The following is a 21,578-nucleotide window of genomic DNA, read 5'->3' as shown; positions in this document are numbered from 1 at the left end:
GCAAACAAACTCTACGGGTGGCATCACACTCCTTTAGTCCACGTCTATTATACAGTCTATGCTCAGGTCACATTAACACACCTCCAGTTTCAATGTGCTTGGCAACAATATTGCACTTTACATACCACGTAAAAGCAGAGTGACTAAATCCTATGTATGGAGTAACAATGTGAAAAGACATCTCCATCTCAAAAAGTCTCCAGAATGGTGTCCACACCATGAAAAAGTAGCTGTGATATAGACCAACACTATGAATATATCTAAATACACTCCTGCTGTCTGCATACACATCTAGCACCTCATCTTCCTCGATACTAAATCATCAATACAGTTCTCTGTTCAGTTCTCTGCATATTCCATCTTAAAGTATTTTGCAAAAGTCCCCAAAATGGCATCGAATGGTGGGTTTCAGATTCACACATCACAGCATTCTATAGAGCAATGTTATTTAATAAAGACGGGGGGGGCACATAAAATGGATATTGTTAAAATGCAGAGTTCTTGTGCCTCGCAATGATAGAAATGTTCAGGTTCAATATTTGTGAATTTACATTTTGGATATTTCATGATAAAGTACAGTGTAATTAATAGTGAAATCTATCTCTTGTCCCTCATTTGAGTCTGACATCATCACATTCTACAATCTGAAAACCACCAATACCATGAAAAAGTAGCTGTGATAAAAGCAAAACTATGAATAGACCTAACCACTCTTCCACTGTTTGCACACACATCTTCCAAGGACTTCATCTTCCTTTATCCTGAATCATCAATACAGTTCTAGTTTTTCTCTGCATATCCCATCTTAAAATGTCTTGCAAAAGTCCCAAAAATGGCATCGAATGGTGGGTTTCAAATTCAGACATCACAGCATTCAGTTAAGGTAAGGGTCAGGTAAAATGAATATTGTTAAAATGCTAATTTTTGTTGCCATACAATGAGTTCTTGTGTCTAGACACTGATAAAAATGTTCAGGTTCAACATTTGCTATATCTTTGGAGATTTCATGATAAAGTACAGTGTAATTAATAGTAAAATCTGTCTCTTGTACCTCATTTGAGTCTGACATCATCACATTCTATAATCTGAAAACCACCAATACCATGAAAAAGTAGCTGTAATATAGAGTAGCACTGTGAATAGACCTTAATACTGTATTTCCGTTACATTCGTGTTGTCTGCCTACACATCTTCCTCACACCTTATCTTGCTTACTGCCTGATCCTGAATAAATGATGACATGTTATGGTCAGGGTGTTGGGAGCACTTACTGGAGGTGGCGTGTTTGTAGGTGGCCTCGCCCTGAGTGCTGCTCTTGGCTGGTTCTTCTCCCGGTGGAGGCTGCTTCCTGGTTGCCACGGCGCCGGAGGATGGGGTTGGCTCAGGAGGCGTCTGGAAGTCTGCAACAACACACAAGATGGTGACTGACAGTACACACTATTCATGCTTTTCTGCTTCCTTTTACATGCAAAGTTTTGTGACCAATTTTCAGTTTTTCACAATTCTTCTCATCCATGGGGGAGAGTGGATACATCTTACAGAAATAAGTGGTACAGAACAGATAATAGCAAATAAACAGCAACAAAACAGAGCAGATCGTAACAAACCCAGATAAATCAAATGATGTTTAATACAGCTTAACCAATGCAATGTTTTGAGCAAGCTGTCCCAAGTTGTGTTTTTCAATTGTTAAACTAACTCTTGTGAGCTTTAAAAGGTGCACTGTGTAACTTTTCAGTATGGTGGGTCCGTCACCCTTTTGTTTTTATGGAAATGTCACTGCTCTGCTTGGAATGTTCCACAGAATGACTTTAAACGGATCTACCTCCGATTTATTGAATTACTGATGGAAAAACAGGAATTTTGACTGTGAGTGGGGTCGCCTCTCCACAGATCTGACCTGTAACTTGGTCTTGTCTGTGTTCCACGATGATAAAAGTGCGATAACATCTGAAGAAAAGCATTTGAACCAGCAAAAGCACCAGAAAAGTTACACAATGCACCTTTAAACCATGTTAGAATGTTGTTAACGTCTCAAAAACAGACCTGGAGTTGTGTTTTGTTTCATTTACACATGTGTGAGTAATCCTGCATTATTCATCTGTCTACGTCTCCAAAGCTCAAAATGTTCTGTTTTAAACTCCTCACACCTACACTAGAATCATTTGGATAATTTCAGTGCGGGAATTGCCGATCTCTGCTGAACTAAAGGTAAAAGGAGCTGTTAACTTGAAAACTACCACTACATAACATCACCAGATGGAGCAGAGCATTTTGAGCTTTGGAGATGTAGACAGACTAATTATAAAGACTTACTCAAACATGTGTGAATGAAACAAAATAACTCCAGGTCTGTTTTTGAGGAGGTAACAACATAACATGGCTTAAAGCTCACAAGAATCCTTTTTTGACCTTTAAACGTGCACCATGTAACTTTTCTAACTTTTCCTTGTGTGCTGGAAGATGTTAATACTTTGCCAGGAGTGATAGAACTTACAACTTAGATCTGCGAAGAGGCAAACCTTCTCACGCGAAGAATACATGTTTTTCCAAGGTTATTTTAAGCAGTAAAAACGGTTATAACTGACACATGAATGTGACACATAAAATCACAAGATCATTTTCCATTGGGATGAGAACTCTTATGGTATTCAACGTGCATTTCTGATGAGATACAAGTGCATTTTCTGCATTTGTCTGGGCACCTGTTCTGGAGTACACTGGAGAAGATCATTCTACCACTAGGGATGGGCATGATTAATCGATTAATCGATAATTGATCATTAAGAATTTCATCGATTACGTTCATTTTAATCGACAAACCGAATGTAGGTTGCTGTGCGTAGCGTGACCAAACAGGCGTCCGTACATGTTGCTCTCTGCACTCAGAAGGAGCGAGCAGACACAAACATTCGGTCAGTCTGCAGCGTACCGAAGCACAAATGCGTATTTAACGATGATTTGTACAAAAATTCCACGCTTTCCGTTGTGTTCGGGACAAGTGGGAGTCCATGTGCACAGTTTACAAAGCAGGAACATGTTTCGGTGTCCAGTGGGAAAAAGCTTTGCCAGGTAAGAGTCGCACAATGTCGATGACGAGTCCCCACCTCCCGTACGGTGTCCTGGTTTTGACAAACGCAAATATGGTCACACTAACCTGTATTCCACTGAGCCATGTCTTTTAATCCAAAAGAAATTGACCACATCAGCGACACAAGAGCTGTAGTTTTATCTTCGCTGAGTTGATGCAAATTAGTGATGCAGTTTTAAGTTTTGTTTCTGTGAGAGTTGCGCAAAACTGAATTAAATACATTATAATCTAAAACGGATTGATGTGGCTCTAGAGTCGTTACGGTTTATATGTCGTAAAGTTGAATTTATTTATGCAGATTAGTAGTGCAGATAGTAATAATAATGATGATCATATTAATATAAAAACGTTAATGATTAATCGATAATCGATCGTTAATTCTTCCGACGATCGATTAAGAAAATTTCATCGAATGCCCATCCCTATCTACCACACTAACGAAAGGATTTATAACCAAAAAATAAATCAATAAAAAGTAACTGCATACTAGTCTGAATACACCTTCCCCCATGTTTTGGAGTACGGTTTGTTTTTTTGATTTAGTTTTTATTGTTTTCTCTTTATGTCTTCAAAACAGAGAGTCCAAAGTTTATACCTTTAATGAAAAAGAAATGACTGAATGAATGAACGTGCATTTTTCTATCATGAAATCCAGTGAATCGAGTCCCATGCCTATTCATTAATATAGAAAAGCCCTCGCAGCATCAGAGCAGGAAGGGCACTGACAGAGCAGCTCATTGAGAACGTTGAGAGGGAAAACCTTGACTGGAAGATTAAATATTTAAACCGCTATATTCCTTCGCTTAAGCAGTTGGACTTCTGCTTCTGCAATATTCATTTAGCATCTTCTGACGTTCGCGGCTAAAAGAGCAAAAAAGCGAAAGGCTGAGAATGAGTTCAGGAAATGTTACGCAGTGCACCTTTTACGTGTTTGACACCAAAGACTCAACGATACAGCTACGCTCAGTGAAGTAAGTGAAAGTATGTTATTGTGTACATTTTCTTGCACAATGATTAGAGGTGTAGTCTTTTAGTCGGTGTAGGAAGTGAACACTGACTCTGGCTCCAATTGACTTTACATTAAAAAGTGTCCCTACTGCTGTGAGCCTCATCATTTTGGTCTAAAAATGTCCATATTAACCTGCTCTACATGATCCTAGTGTTTTTATTTCTCTGTTTTTTTCGTAAATAAATTCCTATTCCTAATATGCAATGCAAATTCACTCCTATAATTGCCAGCCTCTGTGAGCTTCATTTGACTGAAGATAAGTGCTATGAATGACATCACACTCCCTTAGTTCTTTATGCAGTCTATGGGCGCGATATATTGCAATAGAAAATATGTTAATTTGGGATGTAACGATATCCAAATCTCTCAATATGATAGTTTCACGACATGCATCTCACAGAATGATATTTATTGTGATATTTGTGCAGGTGAACAAAATTGTGAATATGTGACTTTTCCATTTAAAAGCCTTGAAACTGTCCATAGACTGCAAATGCACAAGCTGTCGTGTTCCAAATAGGTAGTTCGGATGCGGGTCTCCCTGTTCCTACTGACGCTCCCATTGACTTACACTGGACTTATGTCTGCTCTACACGATCCTGGTGTTTCTATTTCACAATTTTCTATGTAAATAAATTCCTATTCCTTAAATGGAACTGGCTCCAAATTCACTCATAAAAATTACTAAACTTGGTGAGCTTCATTTGACTTGGAGCTGAACACTCGCTTAGTCCACTGTTTTATACAGTCTATGGTACTATCCTAATATGGAGAATTAAGATTTAAAAGTGTTCAATAAGTTACTTCTTCATGAGTTTGCACAGACAACACCAAAGGATCATGGTCTATGTAGTTTTTAGCTATTGCTGCACCAAAACAATGTGACTTGATATATTGTGATAGCCTACGATATTATTGTGAGACTTTTGGTTTTTACATCCCCCTGTTGTCAATATTATTCAATCTATTCTGTGTCACAAAGACAAAAAACATCCAAATGAATTATCAGCAACAAATAGATACCAGACTGAAATGCTGAAGTTACTTAAGAGTTGATACACAGATCAGAAAATCACAACAGCCCAATTAAGCTTTTCAGACTTTGCTAAAATAGACTGTGACATCACATCACAAAGCATTATGGGATGCTCCCTTAGGCAAATGCTAAAGTAAAGCCGGTACATCCTCCCCTGTCAAAAGGATCTCCTGTGACTTTAGAATCCTATATCACTAGTCCCAATTACATATAAAAATACAATATTCATAAACAAAAAGTAGACTAACAATCCATTTTCTGCACTATGGATACTTTGCAGCTGTCATCAACATTCTCTGAGTAAAGTGAACTGAAAGCACTGCTCTGTTAGAAGCTCTGTTACTCAAGTTAGACTTAATCTAAGTTTTATTTTAACACAATCTGACCAAAAAGAACTGACTTAGCTGGAACTACAGCAGGTGAGATGATTTGTGCTGTTACACAAGTCTCTCCCACATAAAATTACAGTCACAAGCTCGATACAATCCATGAGCAGTTTTTCAGTTAGTCACTCTCACCTTTTTGTTGAAAATCAAACTCCTAAACAAGAACATGAACGCTCGTATCGATCACAGGCTCTTGAAAATGTTTAATATTGTTTAAATCCATTTTGTATTTTTTCTTGAGTTTTTATTGAATCACCATGGTAACTACTGAACATTGCGCCTATACAGATACATACAGAACACCCCCAGCGTGATTTCAATGCAGAAGTATCGATAGTTAGTGCATGATCCTTAGCTTTATATAACAGTTGTTTTGAGTCTGGCTGAGTCTGTGTGGTAGATTACAGATGTAGGGCTCAGAGCAGACTATTACAGAAGATTGTGTCTGAAACATTGGAGCCTCAAGGCATCCACAGCCCTGCAATAAAATCTAACAGCGCCATCAAGACCTGCTACCATATCACCTCAAAAACTGCTTTATATAATGGAAGAAAAGTCTAGCTTATTGCCAGTTCTTACAAGCGAATATTACTAATATGTTTTTTTCATTAGTGCAAGTAGTATAAAGTTGAACCACATACTTTAAAAGGACCCATATTACTTGATTACATTGTTATTTTCTGATCTATGTTATGTTGTTTCCTCATTAAAAACAGACCTGGAGTTGTGTTTTGTTTCATTGTTTAACACACATATCCTGAATATTTAGGGTGAGTTCTTCTCTCAAAGTGAAAAACCCTATTACACCTTGTGATGTCATGTGGTAATACAGGAAGTGCTCCACTGTGTTGTTAACTGCATACTCCTTCACTAGAATAATCTGGATAATTTCAGCCCTGGAATTGCCAATCTCTACATAACAAAAGTTGCTAAGACTTACTTTTATTTTCTGCCCATAAGTTTTATTTTGAAAGGACAATAAGTAGGACTGGTAGTATTAGCAACGAGTATAAAATGGGGGTGAAAAGCAAGGAGAGACACACAGCAAATTGTCAGAGCTAGAAATCATTCATCAGTCGAAAAAAAGCCTAAAATACAGTATGTTCTGACACCAACCCCTTTGACAATGACGCACAGGAGGCTCTAGTCTAAAGTGTCAACGTGGGACTAAAACTTTTGTCTTACTAAACTGTACTTGGTGTTTTGTCTACCGTTTCAGTTTTGTTTTGCTAAGATTTAGTCATTTTGGTGCAAGTTGGTGAAGTTAATTTGCATATTTGTGGTCGAAAATTCTCAAAAAATGTGTGTGTGCTGCTTCCATTGTGAAACAACATGCCAAAGCCATACCGGCCTGGTCCCGTCAGATCTCAGATGCTCAGCAGGGTTGGGCCCGGTCAGTACTTGGCTGGGAGACCACTGGGAAAATCAGGTGCCACAGGGGTGCGCCAGTCACAAAAACCTCATTCTGTCCTTAAGCAAGACACTTCACCCACATTGCCTAGTATGAAAGTGGTGTGTGTGTGTGTGTGTGTGATGGTGGTGGTCGGAGGGGCCGATGGCACAGATTGGCAGCCTCGCTTCTGTCAGTCTGCCCCAGAGCATCTGTGGCTACAGTAGTATCTTACTACCACTGAGTGTGGAGTGAATGAATAATGCTCTGTAAAGTGTGTTTGAGTGTCTAGAAAAGCAGTATATAAAACTAAGTCATAATTATTATTATTATTGAGGCCACTACTTTAATTACAAGCCATTTAATAAAACTTGGCTGTAGAAGAGGAGTTTGAAGTCTTTATGCCAGTCAGATCAATTACACTGCCGCCATATGTCCAGACCATAGATTGTATGGACACAGTTAACCAGCTAGCCACCGCATTCCAAATAGGAAGTGAGCATGGGGGCGCTTACGGCTCCATCAACTCTGGCTCCAATTCATATTCTATTGAAAAATTGTCTCCCCACTCTACATGATCCTGGTATTTTGGTATTTTGTCGGTTAATCAAGATATGAACATTAATAACAGACAAATTAGATCCCTTCTTTCCCCAAGGTTAAACCTGTTGCTAACACCAGCCGGAGCATCTGACAGCGTTGCTAAGTGCTAAACCAGCAGTAGGAGCAGAAAGAGGCGTTACCTTCAACAGCCTCGCTCCGGACTGGCTTTTTGGTTGCTATGACACTTGCGGTAAGGATTCCAAATATGAAACTTTGCACGATATTTGCTCATATAGCTGTAAGCCTCGATGAGCTTCATTTGACTGGAGTCGAACGCTATGGTCACACTCCCTTAGTCCACTTCTTTATAAACAGTCTGTAGTCCCGATCCCTCCCCTAACTACCCGTCACCCCTTTAATCCTCCAGGCACTTACTAGTTCACTGTGGGTGGAGTTTACATGTTTATTCTCGCTTTAATATGCAAATGATGTTCAATATGACCCTTATTCTCCTTACCATATCCCATATGGCACATAAAAATAACCGTCCTTCCGACAGCTCTGGCGTGGGTTACATAATCATTACATAAAGCGTCTTATAGATACATATAAGCCGATATCACCTCTTGTTGATAGTTCTCACCTCTTTTCCTTCGTGCTTCTTTAATCTCCTCACACATGCGGTCAAACTCAGGATCCAACTCGGCTGCAAAATAGCGTGTGCTGTGTCCTTTAAGCTGCTTGCCCGATGTCTGATCACCTTGTCTGGAAAAGAAGAAAAAAACACAATAAAACTGTTTATAATCCACCACAAAAATCACAATGCGTTGCATATTGTATTGTCATAAGCATAACAATGTAACTACACTGTTCTGGACGGTTTGTCAAATGCTTTTCTCAGTGGGGATGTATGGTATTAAACCTTTCTATCTTCATGGAGATCAAACTAGACCAAGTTACAGGTCAGATCTGTGGAGAGGCGACCCTGCTCACAGTCAGAATATCTGTTTTCTAGGTATTTTTGAGCTATAAAACCACCTGTAATTGAATAAATATAAAGTAGAGCTGTTTAAAGTCATACTGTGGAACATTCCAGGCAGAGTAATGATATATTCATAGAAACAAGCAGGTGACGGACTCCTAACCAAAAAGTGACACAGTGCATCTTTAAATGTCTTCTCTTTTAATGTTGATTTTATGATGATTATTCATGTTTTGATTTGTCTGTATTGTGATTTTAATGTCTTTCTTATTGTGTGAAGCTCTCTGAATTACTTTGTGTATGAATTGTGCTGTACAAATAAACCTGCTTTGTCTTTGGTTCTGTCACAATCCAAAGAATTCAGATTTAAAATATCTCATCTCTTTCTTTTTAGCTATTGCTGCACCACAACAATGAATTTAAGCAAAGGTCAATATTCATCATCGCTACTTTCTCTTTGTACTCATGGGGAAATGTTATTCGTCTGTGCTACAATTAGATTTGAACTGTAGAAGGTTGAATAAATAACTTCTATGAGTCATTATAACAACTTAGTGAAAGGTGCGTTATGTAATCTTCTGAAGGTGGCACGTCACCTGCACGGAAACAGAAAGTTAAAACTATACTTTGGAACATTCTCCATGGAGGAAGCTCGGTTTTAAGTCATTCTGTGGGAAATTACAGCCAAAGGGACAACATTTCCATGGAAACAAGAATGAAAAGCCCCTCCTCCAAGTCAGGTTTTTTTAAGTCAGGTAGAGAATTCGTGTTTTTCCACATTTGCCAGTGCAATAAACTCAACCAAAATGGGAAAAAAATATAAATAAATATAAATGTTATTTTAGTCTGTTTTGGGGCTAAAAAGTTACATGCTGTGGATTTTAAGGGTACATTATGTAACTTTTCTGGTTGACGGTCCATTAAATGCTTTTCTTCATGGAAATGTTATTGCTTTGTCTGGAATGTTTCACAGTATTGCATTAAACCTTTCCATCGTCATGGAGACCAAACCGGACCAAGTTACAGGTCAGATCTGTAGAGAGGCGACCCTACTCAAAGTCAGAATGTCTGTTTTTCTAGGTAGTTTTGAGCTATTTATATTTTCTAGGTATATTTATATTTTCTAGGTATATTTGAGCTATTTTTAAGCTACCACTTGTAACAATAAATGTAAAATAGAGCTGTTTAATGTCATATTGTGGAACATTCCAGGCAGAGCAATGACATCTCCATAGAAACAGGCAGGTGACAAACCCCCAACCAAAAATGTACATGGTGCACTTTTAAGCAATACTGTACAATTTATAATTTATTCATTTTTTGTACGTTCATTTTATGATAATTGTTTATGTTTTGATTTGCTTGTATTGTGATTTTTAAATCTTTCTTATTCTGTAAAGCACTTTAAATTACTTGGTGTACAATTTGTGCTATACAAATAAACCTGCCTTGCCTTGTCTATATTCCCTGCAACAATACAAAAAGTTCAAAATTGGTTATTGTGACATCTATATACACAGCCTGTAGTAGCATTTCACTTTTCCCTTACAAACAGCATATGGTGCAGTTTGATGTCTGTATCTATGTCTTGAAGGAAAGGTCAATATCAGAACTTTCCATGTGAGAAAATAGACTCGAGCAATTCCCAGCATGTGGAAAAATAACTGAAATATACGGCAGATGGATGACTATTTTAATTACTGAGAAAGAAGTGGGTATAAGCAATGGAAGAATTAAAGGTCCCATATGATCACAAACAGACCTGGAGTTGTGTTTTGTTTCATTTGCAGATGTTTAACACACAAACCCTGCAGATTTAGGAGGAGTTCTTCTCTCTAACAGAAAACACTCAGAATCATTTGGATCAAAGTGGAGCAGAGCATTTTAAATTTAAGACTAATAATAAAGACTTACTCAAATATGTGAAAGAAACTAAACACAACTCCAGATATGTTTTTGATGAGGTAACAACATTCTCACATGACTTAAAGCTCACAAGATTCTGTTTGGTGTAATACAGTTCCTTGAAAGTCACATTCACCTTTTCACCTAGCATGTATTCCAGAGGGTATTTTTAAACCTCTTTATTTTATTGCTATAGAATGAAAAACATAAAGTTGTTGAAAAGCAGAGCTGGAGTAAACAAGCACAGTCTCTCATTACTGCAGACGCATGACAAGAGTTCAGACAGAAGGTGGCGCTAGGGTCACCAGCTGACAGCACCTTTTGTCTAATTGGAGAACAGCAGTCTAATAGTGTGTGTTTGTGTGCGTTTGTGTGCTTTTGTGCTTTTGTAAGGGTTTGTGTGTCTGTCTGTGAGTATGTGTGTGTGTGTGTGTGTCTGTGCATGTTTTTTGTGCGTGTTTGTGTATGTGTTTCTCTGTATGCGTGCGTGTGTGTGTGTGTGGGTGTGTGTGTGTGTGCATGAAGGGTCACTGAACAAATTGTGTGTGGTCAGAGAAATGTAACACCAATAATGTCTGCCATAGGTTGTGTTATATAAAGGTGTGACGAAATAACCATCCTCTTGTTACAGAAACTGGCAGCCCTGCTAGTTTCCACTCAAATCCTTACTTTAAAAAGTTTGGAGTATGACGAAAGTGCATTTCTTAAAGGGTCCATATCATGTGAGCTTTGAGCCATATTGGAATGTTGTTACCGCATCAAAAACATAGGTGGAGTTGTGTTTTGTCAGAAGCGTCAGAAGTTGAAAAAGCTGAACTTTTGGAGTCGGACGTGCCGCATCAACCAAGAGAGGACGACTATGCTGTGACGTAGTGATGTTATTATCCAAAAGAAGGAGAAGAAAGAGAATGACCCTGGAACCGGGGCCAGGAACCACAAACATTAGCGGAGCATAAATATATGTACACCGCAGCTGCTGAGCTGATCTGTCGGTAGTTTTCAAGTTAACAGAACAGAACAAACTCTCCTCAGAAAAATCTATATGACATCATTATAACATCGCTGCCAACTTGAAAATATTCCACTGCTTTCAGTCATGTTTCTGACAGACACTAATTTGTTGTTATAAAAATACTTAAGTTACAAGTCAATTTTCGCCATTTTGGGTTCCCATTTATTTTCCTCTATGTGTGATCGTCCTACAACCGTAAACCCGTCCAGGTATGTCTGATCAGATAGTCTCTTCCACATTCTGTTCAAATCCAGAAGAGACTGGAACTAACCCAGTGAACATGAAAATCCTCTGTCCAAACTTGAGACAATCCAAACACAGTCGCTCATTTGTATCATGTGCATCTCTACGAGAATTTTGGAGAGTTGATTTAACTCTCCAAAATTCTCGTAACACTCAGAACAAAGATACTTCTTTTACCTGAGATACTGTAAGTAATAGTGCGCCGTTTCGATTGTTGATTCTATAGAAATCCACATTGTTTCACAGTCCTTTATGTTGTTACGTGTAAGCAGCAATGTTTGTTTTTGATGAGAACGGAACATACATCCGTTTGATTGGTTACTCTGCCTGTCAATCACGTCCTCTGAAATCAGGAATGATACAGGTCCAGAGTCACTCATCTTTCTCAAATTGGCTGGTTGGCCTGGCTGGTCTGGTAACCAATTTGTTGTTATAAAAATACTTAGTTTGGGTTCCAGTTTATTTTCTCTATGTGCCAATGTCTCTCAGTTGTAAATGGGCAGTCCAGGACATCAGGTATGCAGGCTCACTCTGCCTCTACAAATGAAAGAATTACGTAAACATGAGCTTTAAAACTATGGATAATGTGGAGCAGCAAAGGCAATTATTTGAATTCCTTTACCTCCAAATCAACTTAATGCGTGAAGTGTTTTCCCCCATGGTCAAACGCATTATTACCAGCTCCCCTAAGCAATTAAGTACATTCAACCAGAGAAGAGCACAAGGCTTTCCCCATAATAAACTCATTATTTACAATAGTGGGAAAGCAAAAGCAGCAAAGCCTTTATAGTAGAGCTGAGCAGTTTGGGAAGAAAGTATAACTAGTGTTTTTCTGACAACCACTGCGATTAGAATAGATATGCAATTTATGTTCTAATAATATGATTCTACTTAAAGTTCACGTTTTAAAAGGTGCACTGTGTAACATTTCTATTAGAGAATCCATCACCTGGTTGTCTCCATGGAGATGTCCAAAATGTTCCACAGTTTAGATTAAACCTAGCTTTCACGATGGAGACAAGCAAGTTATAGCACTACGCTAAGTTACATGTCAGATCTGTGGAGAGTCACCTCTATTCACAGAAGGAATTATTGTGTTTTTGAGCAACAGAAACACCTGTAATGAATAAATGTTTAATGTGGATATGTTTAATGTCAGACCATGGAACATTCCAGGGAAAGCAATAACATCTCCATGGGGACAAGCAGGTAGCGGACCCTCCACCAGAAAAGTTGCACAGTGCACCTTTACATAACCTAACACATGCACAAGAATTGACAAAAAGACTGAAATATGAACAGACAAACTAATGCAAGAATCAAATTTCCAAACATGTCTGTACAGATATATATAGGAGATTTTCTGCAGAATAAGACTGGATATTCTGTTGTGTAATTCTGTTCCTTCAACTTTGGGATTTCAATTTGATTTCCATACTGGTATTGAAAATCTGAGTAGATACTTGAAAATATTTCTGGATTGGATATCAGCATCCAAATAATTCAACAGATATCCTGGCTAGACATGAATAGATGCAATAATTATATTACTATTTATGGCCGTATTTGGACCAGAAAATGTTTGAATTGTATTTGTACAAAGCTATTCTGAAGTTATTTGAGTGATAAACACATTTTGATCAGTTTGTCGTATTTTAATTTTAAAAGGTGCATTGTGTAACTTTTCTGGTGAAGTGTCCATTACGTCCTCATCTCCATGGAGAGTATTGATATATTATTAAGAAGTTGCCCATACGATACATACCTCAATACATAGGCCAAGATACAATGTATGTCTCAATACAGTGAGCTTTCAATTCGATACAATATATTTCAAATCGATTCAATACAGTTCAATAAATAAAGGCTAAATCATGGCTGTGATACTAAAAGTCTTTGTTAAACCACTTCTTGTGCAAAGTTTATATGAAACACAAATATTTTAATCCTCAAAACAGTGAAAATGTCAAATTTGTTGCATAAATGAGTTTTCGTCCTTTAAACAAGCAACAAAACTGTAGCTGTAACAAAATAATTGAGTAAAATATACCAAAAAATACTCTCGGTGATATATCGATACAGCAGCCCACGATATTCATACTGTACATTAAACAATACATCGATATTTCAGTAATTTTGCACACCCCTAATAGAGAGGTTATTGCTTTGTCTACTCTAGATTGTTCCATGGTACAACATTAAACACATCTATGTAGCATTTATTATTTATGGGCGTTTCTGTTGTTGAAAAACACAATACATCTCCACAGATCTGACCTGTAATGTAGCCTACAGTTGTTTCTGTTAAGATAGATAGGTTTAATCTATATTGTGGAATCAGAATATGTAACAGAACAGAAAAAGCTGGATGAATGTATCCCTAATTTAGAGTTTTGGCATAACAAACAAAAGCTTACACAGAAACCAGCATAAAGAAAGCACGATAACGTTATAGGGCATAAGTAGGACTCACCACAGAGGGATAGAGGTCTCTGCTGCACCTTTTAGACAGACTCATAATTGTACAGACGATGAGCCAACTCCCTGGACCAAATACAGAGGAGGAGCACTGGGGGTTCGTTAGGCTCCTTTATTAAACAGGCTAATTGCGTTTTTTTCCCCCTTCAGAGTATCATTTGTAGACTCTGCTTTCCAACAAATGACCCCAGCTCAAATGAGAGGTATGATTTATTAATTTGGCCTGGCACAGTACAGTTTCCCCATTAGCAAAGCAGATACAGGAGGGTTCTGAGGCAGCTCCACACACGCTAATACGGTTAGGCAATTAATCGACATCTAGATTTCAAATATTCAATGATCACCTTGGGTCTTTTTAATTGAGAAGTCCATGGCCAAGCCTCTGTCAGTAAAAGCATGTCATTTATTGCTTTGCCCGGAATGTTCCATAGTATACCATTTATTATTATAGGTGTTTTCTTCCTTAATACTAATTGCGTCCAATCCAATCCACTCCAGTCTTTACTTTGGAACATTTCAGGCAATGTAATAAAATTTCCATGAAGACAAGCAGTTGGCAGACACTCCCCTCACCAAAAAAGAGAGCAGTGGTCCCCAACCTTTATTGCGCCACAAACCGGTTTAATGTCCGACAATATTTTGTGGACCGGAGGGGGGAAGGCATATGTGAGAAAATGCGGAATACAGGAGCAGGCGCGGTTCGTGCAGCGTACGGGAGGAGACGTGGTCCTAAACCATGCCACGAGGACCACGTCTCCTCCTCCCGTACGCCACAGTCCGTGCAGCATGGTTTAGTCCTGGTTAAATACTGTTTTAGTCGAGGTTTAGTCCTGGTTTTAGTCCTGGTTTAGTCCTGGTTTTAGTCCTGCTTTTAGACCTGGTTTAGACCTGGTTTAGACCTGATTTAGACCTGATTTAGACCTGCATTTAGACCTGCTTTAGACCTGCGTTTAGACCTGCGTTTAGACCTGCGTTTAGACCTGCTTTAGACCTGCTTTAGACCTGCTTTAGACCTGCTTTTAGACCTGCTTTTAGACCTTTTAGACCTGCTTTTAGACCTGTTTTCAGACCTGCTTTTCCAAATTTACTTTTATTGAAAAAGCAGATTACACCTTGCAATGTGTAAAATGAAATCACACGTTCCTGCTTTTACTTTTTTTAAAACATATACAAACTCGGAACAGGTTGGGGAGCCAGGGAACCTCTTTCACAAATTAACAAAACACTGCAAATACGAAGTAGTTTTATATGAAGTCTGATCTCACCGGCTTCGCATACTCTGTCAATTTAGTCCACATCTTGTATACGTCCAGCTGCACTTTCAATAAAAATTAAACCTTTTCCATTGTGTAGATCTCTCGCACAATGTCAATCCAGTTCTCAATTGTTGGTCGCTCAGGTTTAAGCCACTTCCTTGTTATTGCCTTCTTACTTGCTGCCAATAGAATATAAAGTAATCTCTTGTTTGTGTAGTTAAAACCATCTAATAATAAGTTACCCAGATACAAGGCTTCAAATGACAGGGGGAAAACAAATGAAGAAACATTTTGCAGATGTTGATGAACCTCTGACCAGTATTTTTGGATTAGACCTGCTTTTAGACCTGGTTTAGGCCTACTTTAGACCTGGTTTTAGTCCTGGTTTTAGTTCTGGTTTAGAGTCACGGCAAACAGAGGAGAAGGCGCAGTCCAAGCAGCATATTGGAGGGGGGTACACGCTTTCGCAGTCCAGTACCAAACGACCCACACCCACAGAGTTGAGGATCACTGACATAGAGCACTTTTAAAAATACATTAAAGGTCTTATATTGCGCAAAATAGACACTTGTGAGCTTTAAAACATTTAAACCACCAACCATCTTAAAAAACATACCTGGAGTTGTATTTTGTTTCCTTCAAATGTTTGAGTAATCCTGCATTATTAGTCTGTCTACATCTCCAAAGCTGAAAATGCTCTGTTTGAGATGTCATGAAATGGTAGTTTTCAAGTTAACAGCTACCGTTTTACCTTTAGTTCAGTAGAAATTGGCAATTCTAGGGGCGAAATTATCCATATGGTTCTTGTGGAGGTGTATGGAGTTTAAAAACACTTTCCACATGACATCACAAGGTGGAACAGAGTGTTTTCTGTTTGAGAGAAGAACCTAAGAACCTAAATATGCAGGGTTTTTGTGTTAAACATATGTGAATAAAACAAAACACAACTCCAGGTATGTTGGTGATGAAGAAAAATTTAAAAAGATCAGAAAACATGTGTGTAGGGGGCTGGATTATTTTGTGCTTTGTATTAAATAAACAACAATAACTTTCTGAAACGTTTCACAGTATAATTTTGAATATATCGCAAGTAATATTTCAGACGGTCTTAATTGAATGTGGCGTTAAGTGCAAAAAGAAGAACTCGACAATATTCAGTGGCGAGACAAGGCGGGGAGGAAACAATTAAATTTTCATGCATACAGCCCAACTACAGAGTATGAATTACACTGGGAATTCTATTTGCAGCAGAGGCAGGCTCCACTGTCCTTTGAATTTCAAGGCTGAACCAAACCATTTAGACTTTATTATTTTACACACAACATGCTCAGAATCATTACAGGCAAACAAAAGGTTGAGGGTAACAATACAACAGCTTTGAAAACCCCATTCTAAGTCATTTGAATAATAAGAACTCTAAGCAGGTTTAATGCTCCAGGGACTATTTTTGCCATATCAATTTTATGGACAATTAAAGCTTTTTCAGTCTAATCTGAAGGTTGAAAAAATAAAATTAAACCTTTTATTAGCAAGATTATTAAGGTTTAAAAAGACTGCTCAATATTGGGAAATACCATTTAAGCCTAAGCTCTAAATTTAAAGGTGTCTATTTGTGTTTGAATGATGTACACAAGGGTTTATCTTATGCCACGTTATAATGTCGTTTCCTCGTCAAAAACATACCTGGAGTTTTTTTTTTTTTTTTTTACACACGTTTATTGAGTTCTTCTCTCAAACATAAAACACCTTGTGATGTCAAGTTGTAATACAAGAAAACACCTTTACTAGAACCATTTGGATGATTTTAGCCCTGGAACTGCTGGTCTCTAAAAGGTAGTTGCTCACTTGAAAACTACTGCATCATGACATCATAAGGTGGAACAGAGTATTTTGAGCTTTGGAGATGTAGACAGACTAATAATGCAAGGTTACTTGTGAGAATGAAACAAAACAACTCCAGGTATGATTGATTTATGCCCTGACGAAGACCATCTTGCTGGTCGAAACACATTGGTTTCCCTTCATGTAATAAAGGACTTTGAATATATTCAGTCGGAGTGCATTGGGTTTGTACCTTGCCCACTTTTACATTTTTCAGTAGGGTAACTTTCTGTTAAGATTACAAGTTTAACCCTCATAGAGCACCTGTCCTGTTATTTTTAACTTTTTTATGACCCAGTGAAGCGCTCTACCTCTTTTCTTCATCTGACAACTACAGGTCTGTTCGTGATGAGGTGACAACACTCACATGACTTGAATCTTACAAGAGTCCATTTTGTGCAGACCTGAGCATTGTCCAGTTGCCGCGCCACATACGGCACTTTGGTTGACTCTGACCAACCCTTTTAAGCTCAATTGGAATTACAAAATAAACATATTTTATCATTTTATCTCATGCATGGTCTAAAGCTGTGTTGCTTTTATTTTAGAGGTGTTTTTTTTATTACATTTTTTGTAATAATTGCCCACCCCCAATTTAGTGTAATACAGGACCTTTTAGTTCCATTGTATGTAAACAAACAAATGCACTCACCACTGGGGTCTTTGTCGGGGTTGTACTCCAGAGCGTTGCTGCAGATGAGGTCCACGTCCCTCAAGAAGTCCTTGGCGGTCAGGTACTGGTGTTTATCAATCTTGGTCATGACAGTGGAGAGGTCCATGGGATGCCGAATCACCTCCAGGTAGTCTGACACCTGACGCACAAGATACATTAACACAAGCATCTGGAGAGGAAACTAGCCTGATATTATAACTATTTGTTATACATTGCGTCATACACTTAAGACAATGAAAGTGCAATTTGGTAAGAACATTTGTAATGATTTATACTTGACAAATGGAGTTAAAAGCCAGTTTGTTTCCATTTAATCCTGATTTTCATAAAAAATATTAAAATCCATTCATCTGATCATTTATATTAAATGGCTGCGAATCTAAGGGTCCTCCACGATTTGATATGATACACAGATATTCCCACATATTAAATTTTATAGACCTAGTCCCAGCAATTACCTTCTCTATGGCCTGCAGAGATTAAGCATTACCACCACTGCAGTAGCTCATAATTGGTCCATTTATTGTCAAAGGTCCCCAAAATGGCACCTACAGACAAGAAGCTAAAATATGCTTAACGAGTCAGAAATGTCATGAAACAAGTTAATAATGTCGGGTAGGCCATGAGAAAATGGGTCCTTTTAAACTAGTGGCGCATGTTGTTGAGATATTTTTCAGTATTTCGGTCTTCAATTTTCTGGTTTAATTGAAAGATGCACTGTGTAAAATGGTGGAGGGCCCATCTAATGCTTTTCTTCATGGAGATTTGTCTGGAATGTTTGGTGATGTACCAGAAGACAGACCCCCAAACCAAAAACATACATAGTGCACCTTTAACATAATTAAAAAAAAAATGCACTGGAGAATAAGTTTAGAATTATAAAGTTCATTATAATTTGAGTTTGTTTCATCAAATTTCATGTGTTCAGCCATATTAGTTTCACCTCTTCGATGTCGACTGGTTTGCTGAAGATGTTGAATCTCTTGTCCGTGGCCAGGCGTTTGGTCACATCCCTGAGAAAAAGGCGGAGCTCACGCAGTGTGTTCTCCTCCTGTTCAAACAGACGGCGCTGCTCCTCTGCAGACAGCACCCGAGGGCCCGGGGCCGGAGCGACCGGCAGCACCTCCTGACACCGATCTGAGGAGAGAGAAAGAGTGGGGGTCTTAATAATATATGGACAATAGGCCTGTCATAATAATTATTCACTGTACTCCGCCCCACCCACTTTTGTCTCTAAATGCTCCTAAACTTTCTTGTGGCGGCACTACTGGTTAAAAAGGGATCCTAGTCATGCCAATGGAGAATTTGGGAGAATCTTAAATAAGACAAAGTCCATTCATTTGTGTAAATTGTTCAGTTTTCATGTGCAAGAAATCACACTGCACTGATTCTCTGGAGGGTTTTAAAACACCTTTATTGTCTGTACTGAACTTATTTGCTCGTAGGATCGGCAGCTCCATACAAATACAAACCGAATGATGAGGGCAGCGCTCACAACAACTTCCGGAAAAAGGTGGATATATCGACTTATCGTGCACTATATTAAATGTGCATTGTGTAACTTTTCTGGTGGAGGATCCGTCAAATGCTTTTCTCCATGTAAATGTTATTGCTTTGTCTAGAATGTTTCACAGTATGGTATCGTCAATAGCCCAAGTTACAGGTCAGATCTGTAAAGAAATGACAAGATTTAAACTTTTTTTTTTTTTTTTTTTTATATGTTGTGCAGTCCAATTTTGGCTTTACCTAGTTTTATTCACCTTATTTAATATCACTGTAGCGCTGCTTTTGGGATCTAAAGCTTCTTAGGATAAGTGACTCACCACCACTTAAACCTCTTTTGTTCACAAGAAAATTTTCTTCATGTGCACAATCTTGTGGCAATTTAGTCTTGTGAGATCTTGTGATCTAGTGTGTACCTTTCCTTTGCACTAGTGGGAAATGTTTTGTTATTTTTTCACTATACAATAAGATTTGAGCCGTAAAAGGTTGAATGAATAATCTTCTATTCATTACATTACAGTCAGTACAGATGCAAGCTTGTTTAATTTATAATAGATTTTCAATGTTAAAACACATTGATTAAATCTGGAGAGGGATGCTGAAATAAATATTTGATAGAAAAATTTGAAAAGAAAAAATTTCTTATTCTTAAGGCTGAATACCAGCCCTCGTTTACTGCGAGTACTGTATTGTCAGTGATTGTGTGGGATCAGATAAACAAGAGGAATTTTTGTACTGAACAAAACCTTCATATCTAAAAACTGTCAAAACTTTCCTTCAAGCTGAAATCCAGTGATCTTTTGTCTTGTATAAACAGTGTAAAAACCCTGAAAGTATTTTCATTTGTAATATTCATGGAGCTGATCTTGATTATATCTAGTTCTAGTAGAGAATTAGCCCTTAGCCAATGACTACGTGATGAAGAAAGGCAGAGATGTACTCCTCTTCCTCCTCCTCTTCCTCCTCCTCCTCCTCCTCTCTCTGGACTCTGCTTTCAGCATCAGCCAGCATTGTTAGATGTTATTGTTAGGCTCTAGGACAGCACGATGAGAGGAAAAAGTGTGATATTGGAGAGCTAGGTTTTGTAACAATATTTACTACGTGCTTAAAGGTGCAATGTGTAACTTGGTGGAGGGTCCGCCAACTGCTTGTTTCCATGGAGATGTCTTTGTTTTGCTTGCTTTTCTACAGCACAACATTAAACATACAGTATCTATTTTCACAGACGCAAGTGACGCTACAAGGCCAAGTTACAGGTCAGATCTGTGCAGAGGTGACTATGCTGATAATGAGAATGCTTTTAAGGTATTTTTGGGCAATAAAAATTCCTTTAATTCACTGTAAGATGTTTTATGGCACATTTTTGAACATTCCAGGCAGAGCAGCATCATCTTCATGTGCACTTTTGATTCATAAGTTAAACTGGGTCAAAATAAAATCTCAAACTAAACCAAGGCCAATTCAAGTCTAATGTAGCACTTAAAGAAAACCGGCATTTTTGTCCATTTTACATTAAAAGAAAAACTGTAATTTTCTGCAAAATGGAGGACTTTGTGTTGTTGCCCTATAAGGCTGCAAGATTAATCTGAATGGACATAATTAGCAAATTGTAAAGGCTGCAGTTTTTGAAATACCACCACTGCCTTCATACATAACAAAATGTCCTGTCTTATTCTGCATTTAAAAAACTGTAGATTTGAACAAACATGTCCTGAAATGTGATTCTTGTACTAGTTTGTCAGTTTGTATTTCAGACTTTTTGACAATTCTTGTGGAAAGGTAAAGGGTCACTTTTTATATAGCGCTTTTTCACCTTCAATGACACGACGACTGTGGGAGCTAGAATCTCACGGCCAACCTCAGTCAGTGAATCTGACCACTCAACCTTTGGCTCAGAGGACAAACACTTTGAGCTGAGCTGAGCTACTGTCGGCCATACTGATTTTAATGCATGTCCACATTTAGATATTTTTCCCAAAGTTGTTGAACCCTCCTCTTGCATCTGCCAACATACCAAACCGGGCTCCCTGGCTCCAGAGGTTACATGCAGCACTCACTAGCCAGACCCAAGCTGTGATTCTAATTTCACTTAATACCAACTGGGTCGTCTCTTAGCAGCACTGGCCGAGGGTTCCTGCAGGCTGCCCTGTAGGAGGCTGAGGCCGGGAAGGACCCCTGACGAGAGGAGTG

General features: G+C 38.3%; 1 protein-coding gene across 1 annotated transcript in view; it reads right to left on the bottom strand.

Moving 5' to 3' along the window:
- Positions 1-21,578, bottom strand: part of atad2b (ATPase family AAA domain containing 2B) — a 184,747-nt gene that overhangs the window by 118,169 nt on the left and 45,000 nt on the right. The window contains 5 exon segments of the mRNA XM_055149307.1: positions 1,272-1,400; positions 8,099-8,167; positions 8,170-8,220; positions 17,865-18,024; positions 18,829-19,022. Coding sequence (XP_055005282.1) covers positions 1,272-1,400; positions 8,099-8,167; positions 8,170-8,220; positions 17,865-18,024; positions 18,829-19,022 — 603 coding nt within the window.

The sequence above is a fragment of the Boleophthalmus pectinirostris genome, unplaced genomic scaffold (genome assembly GCF_026225935.1).
Source record: "Boleophthalmus pectinirostris isolate CB_2022bp ecotype Guang Dong unplaced genomic scaffold, ASM2622593v1 HiC_scaffold_13, whole genome shotgun sequence".
Lineage (NCBI taxonomy): Eukaryota > Metazoa > Chordata > Actinopteri > Gobiiformes > Gobiidae > Boleophthalmus > Boleophthalmus pectinirostris.
The sequence above is the reverse complement of the archived record's forward strand: the minus strand, read 5'-3'. Positions and strand labels throughout refer to the sequence as shown.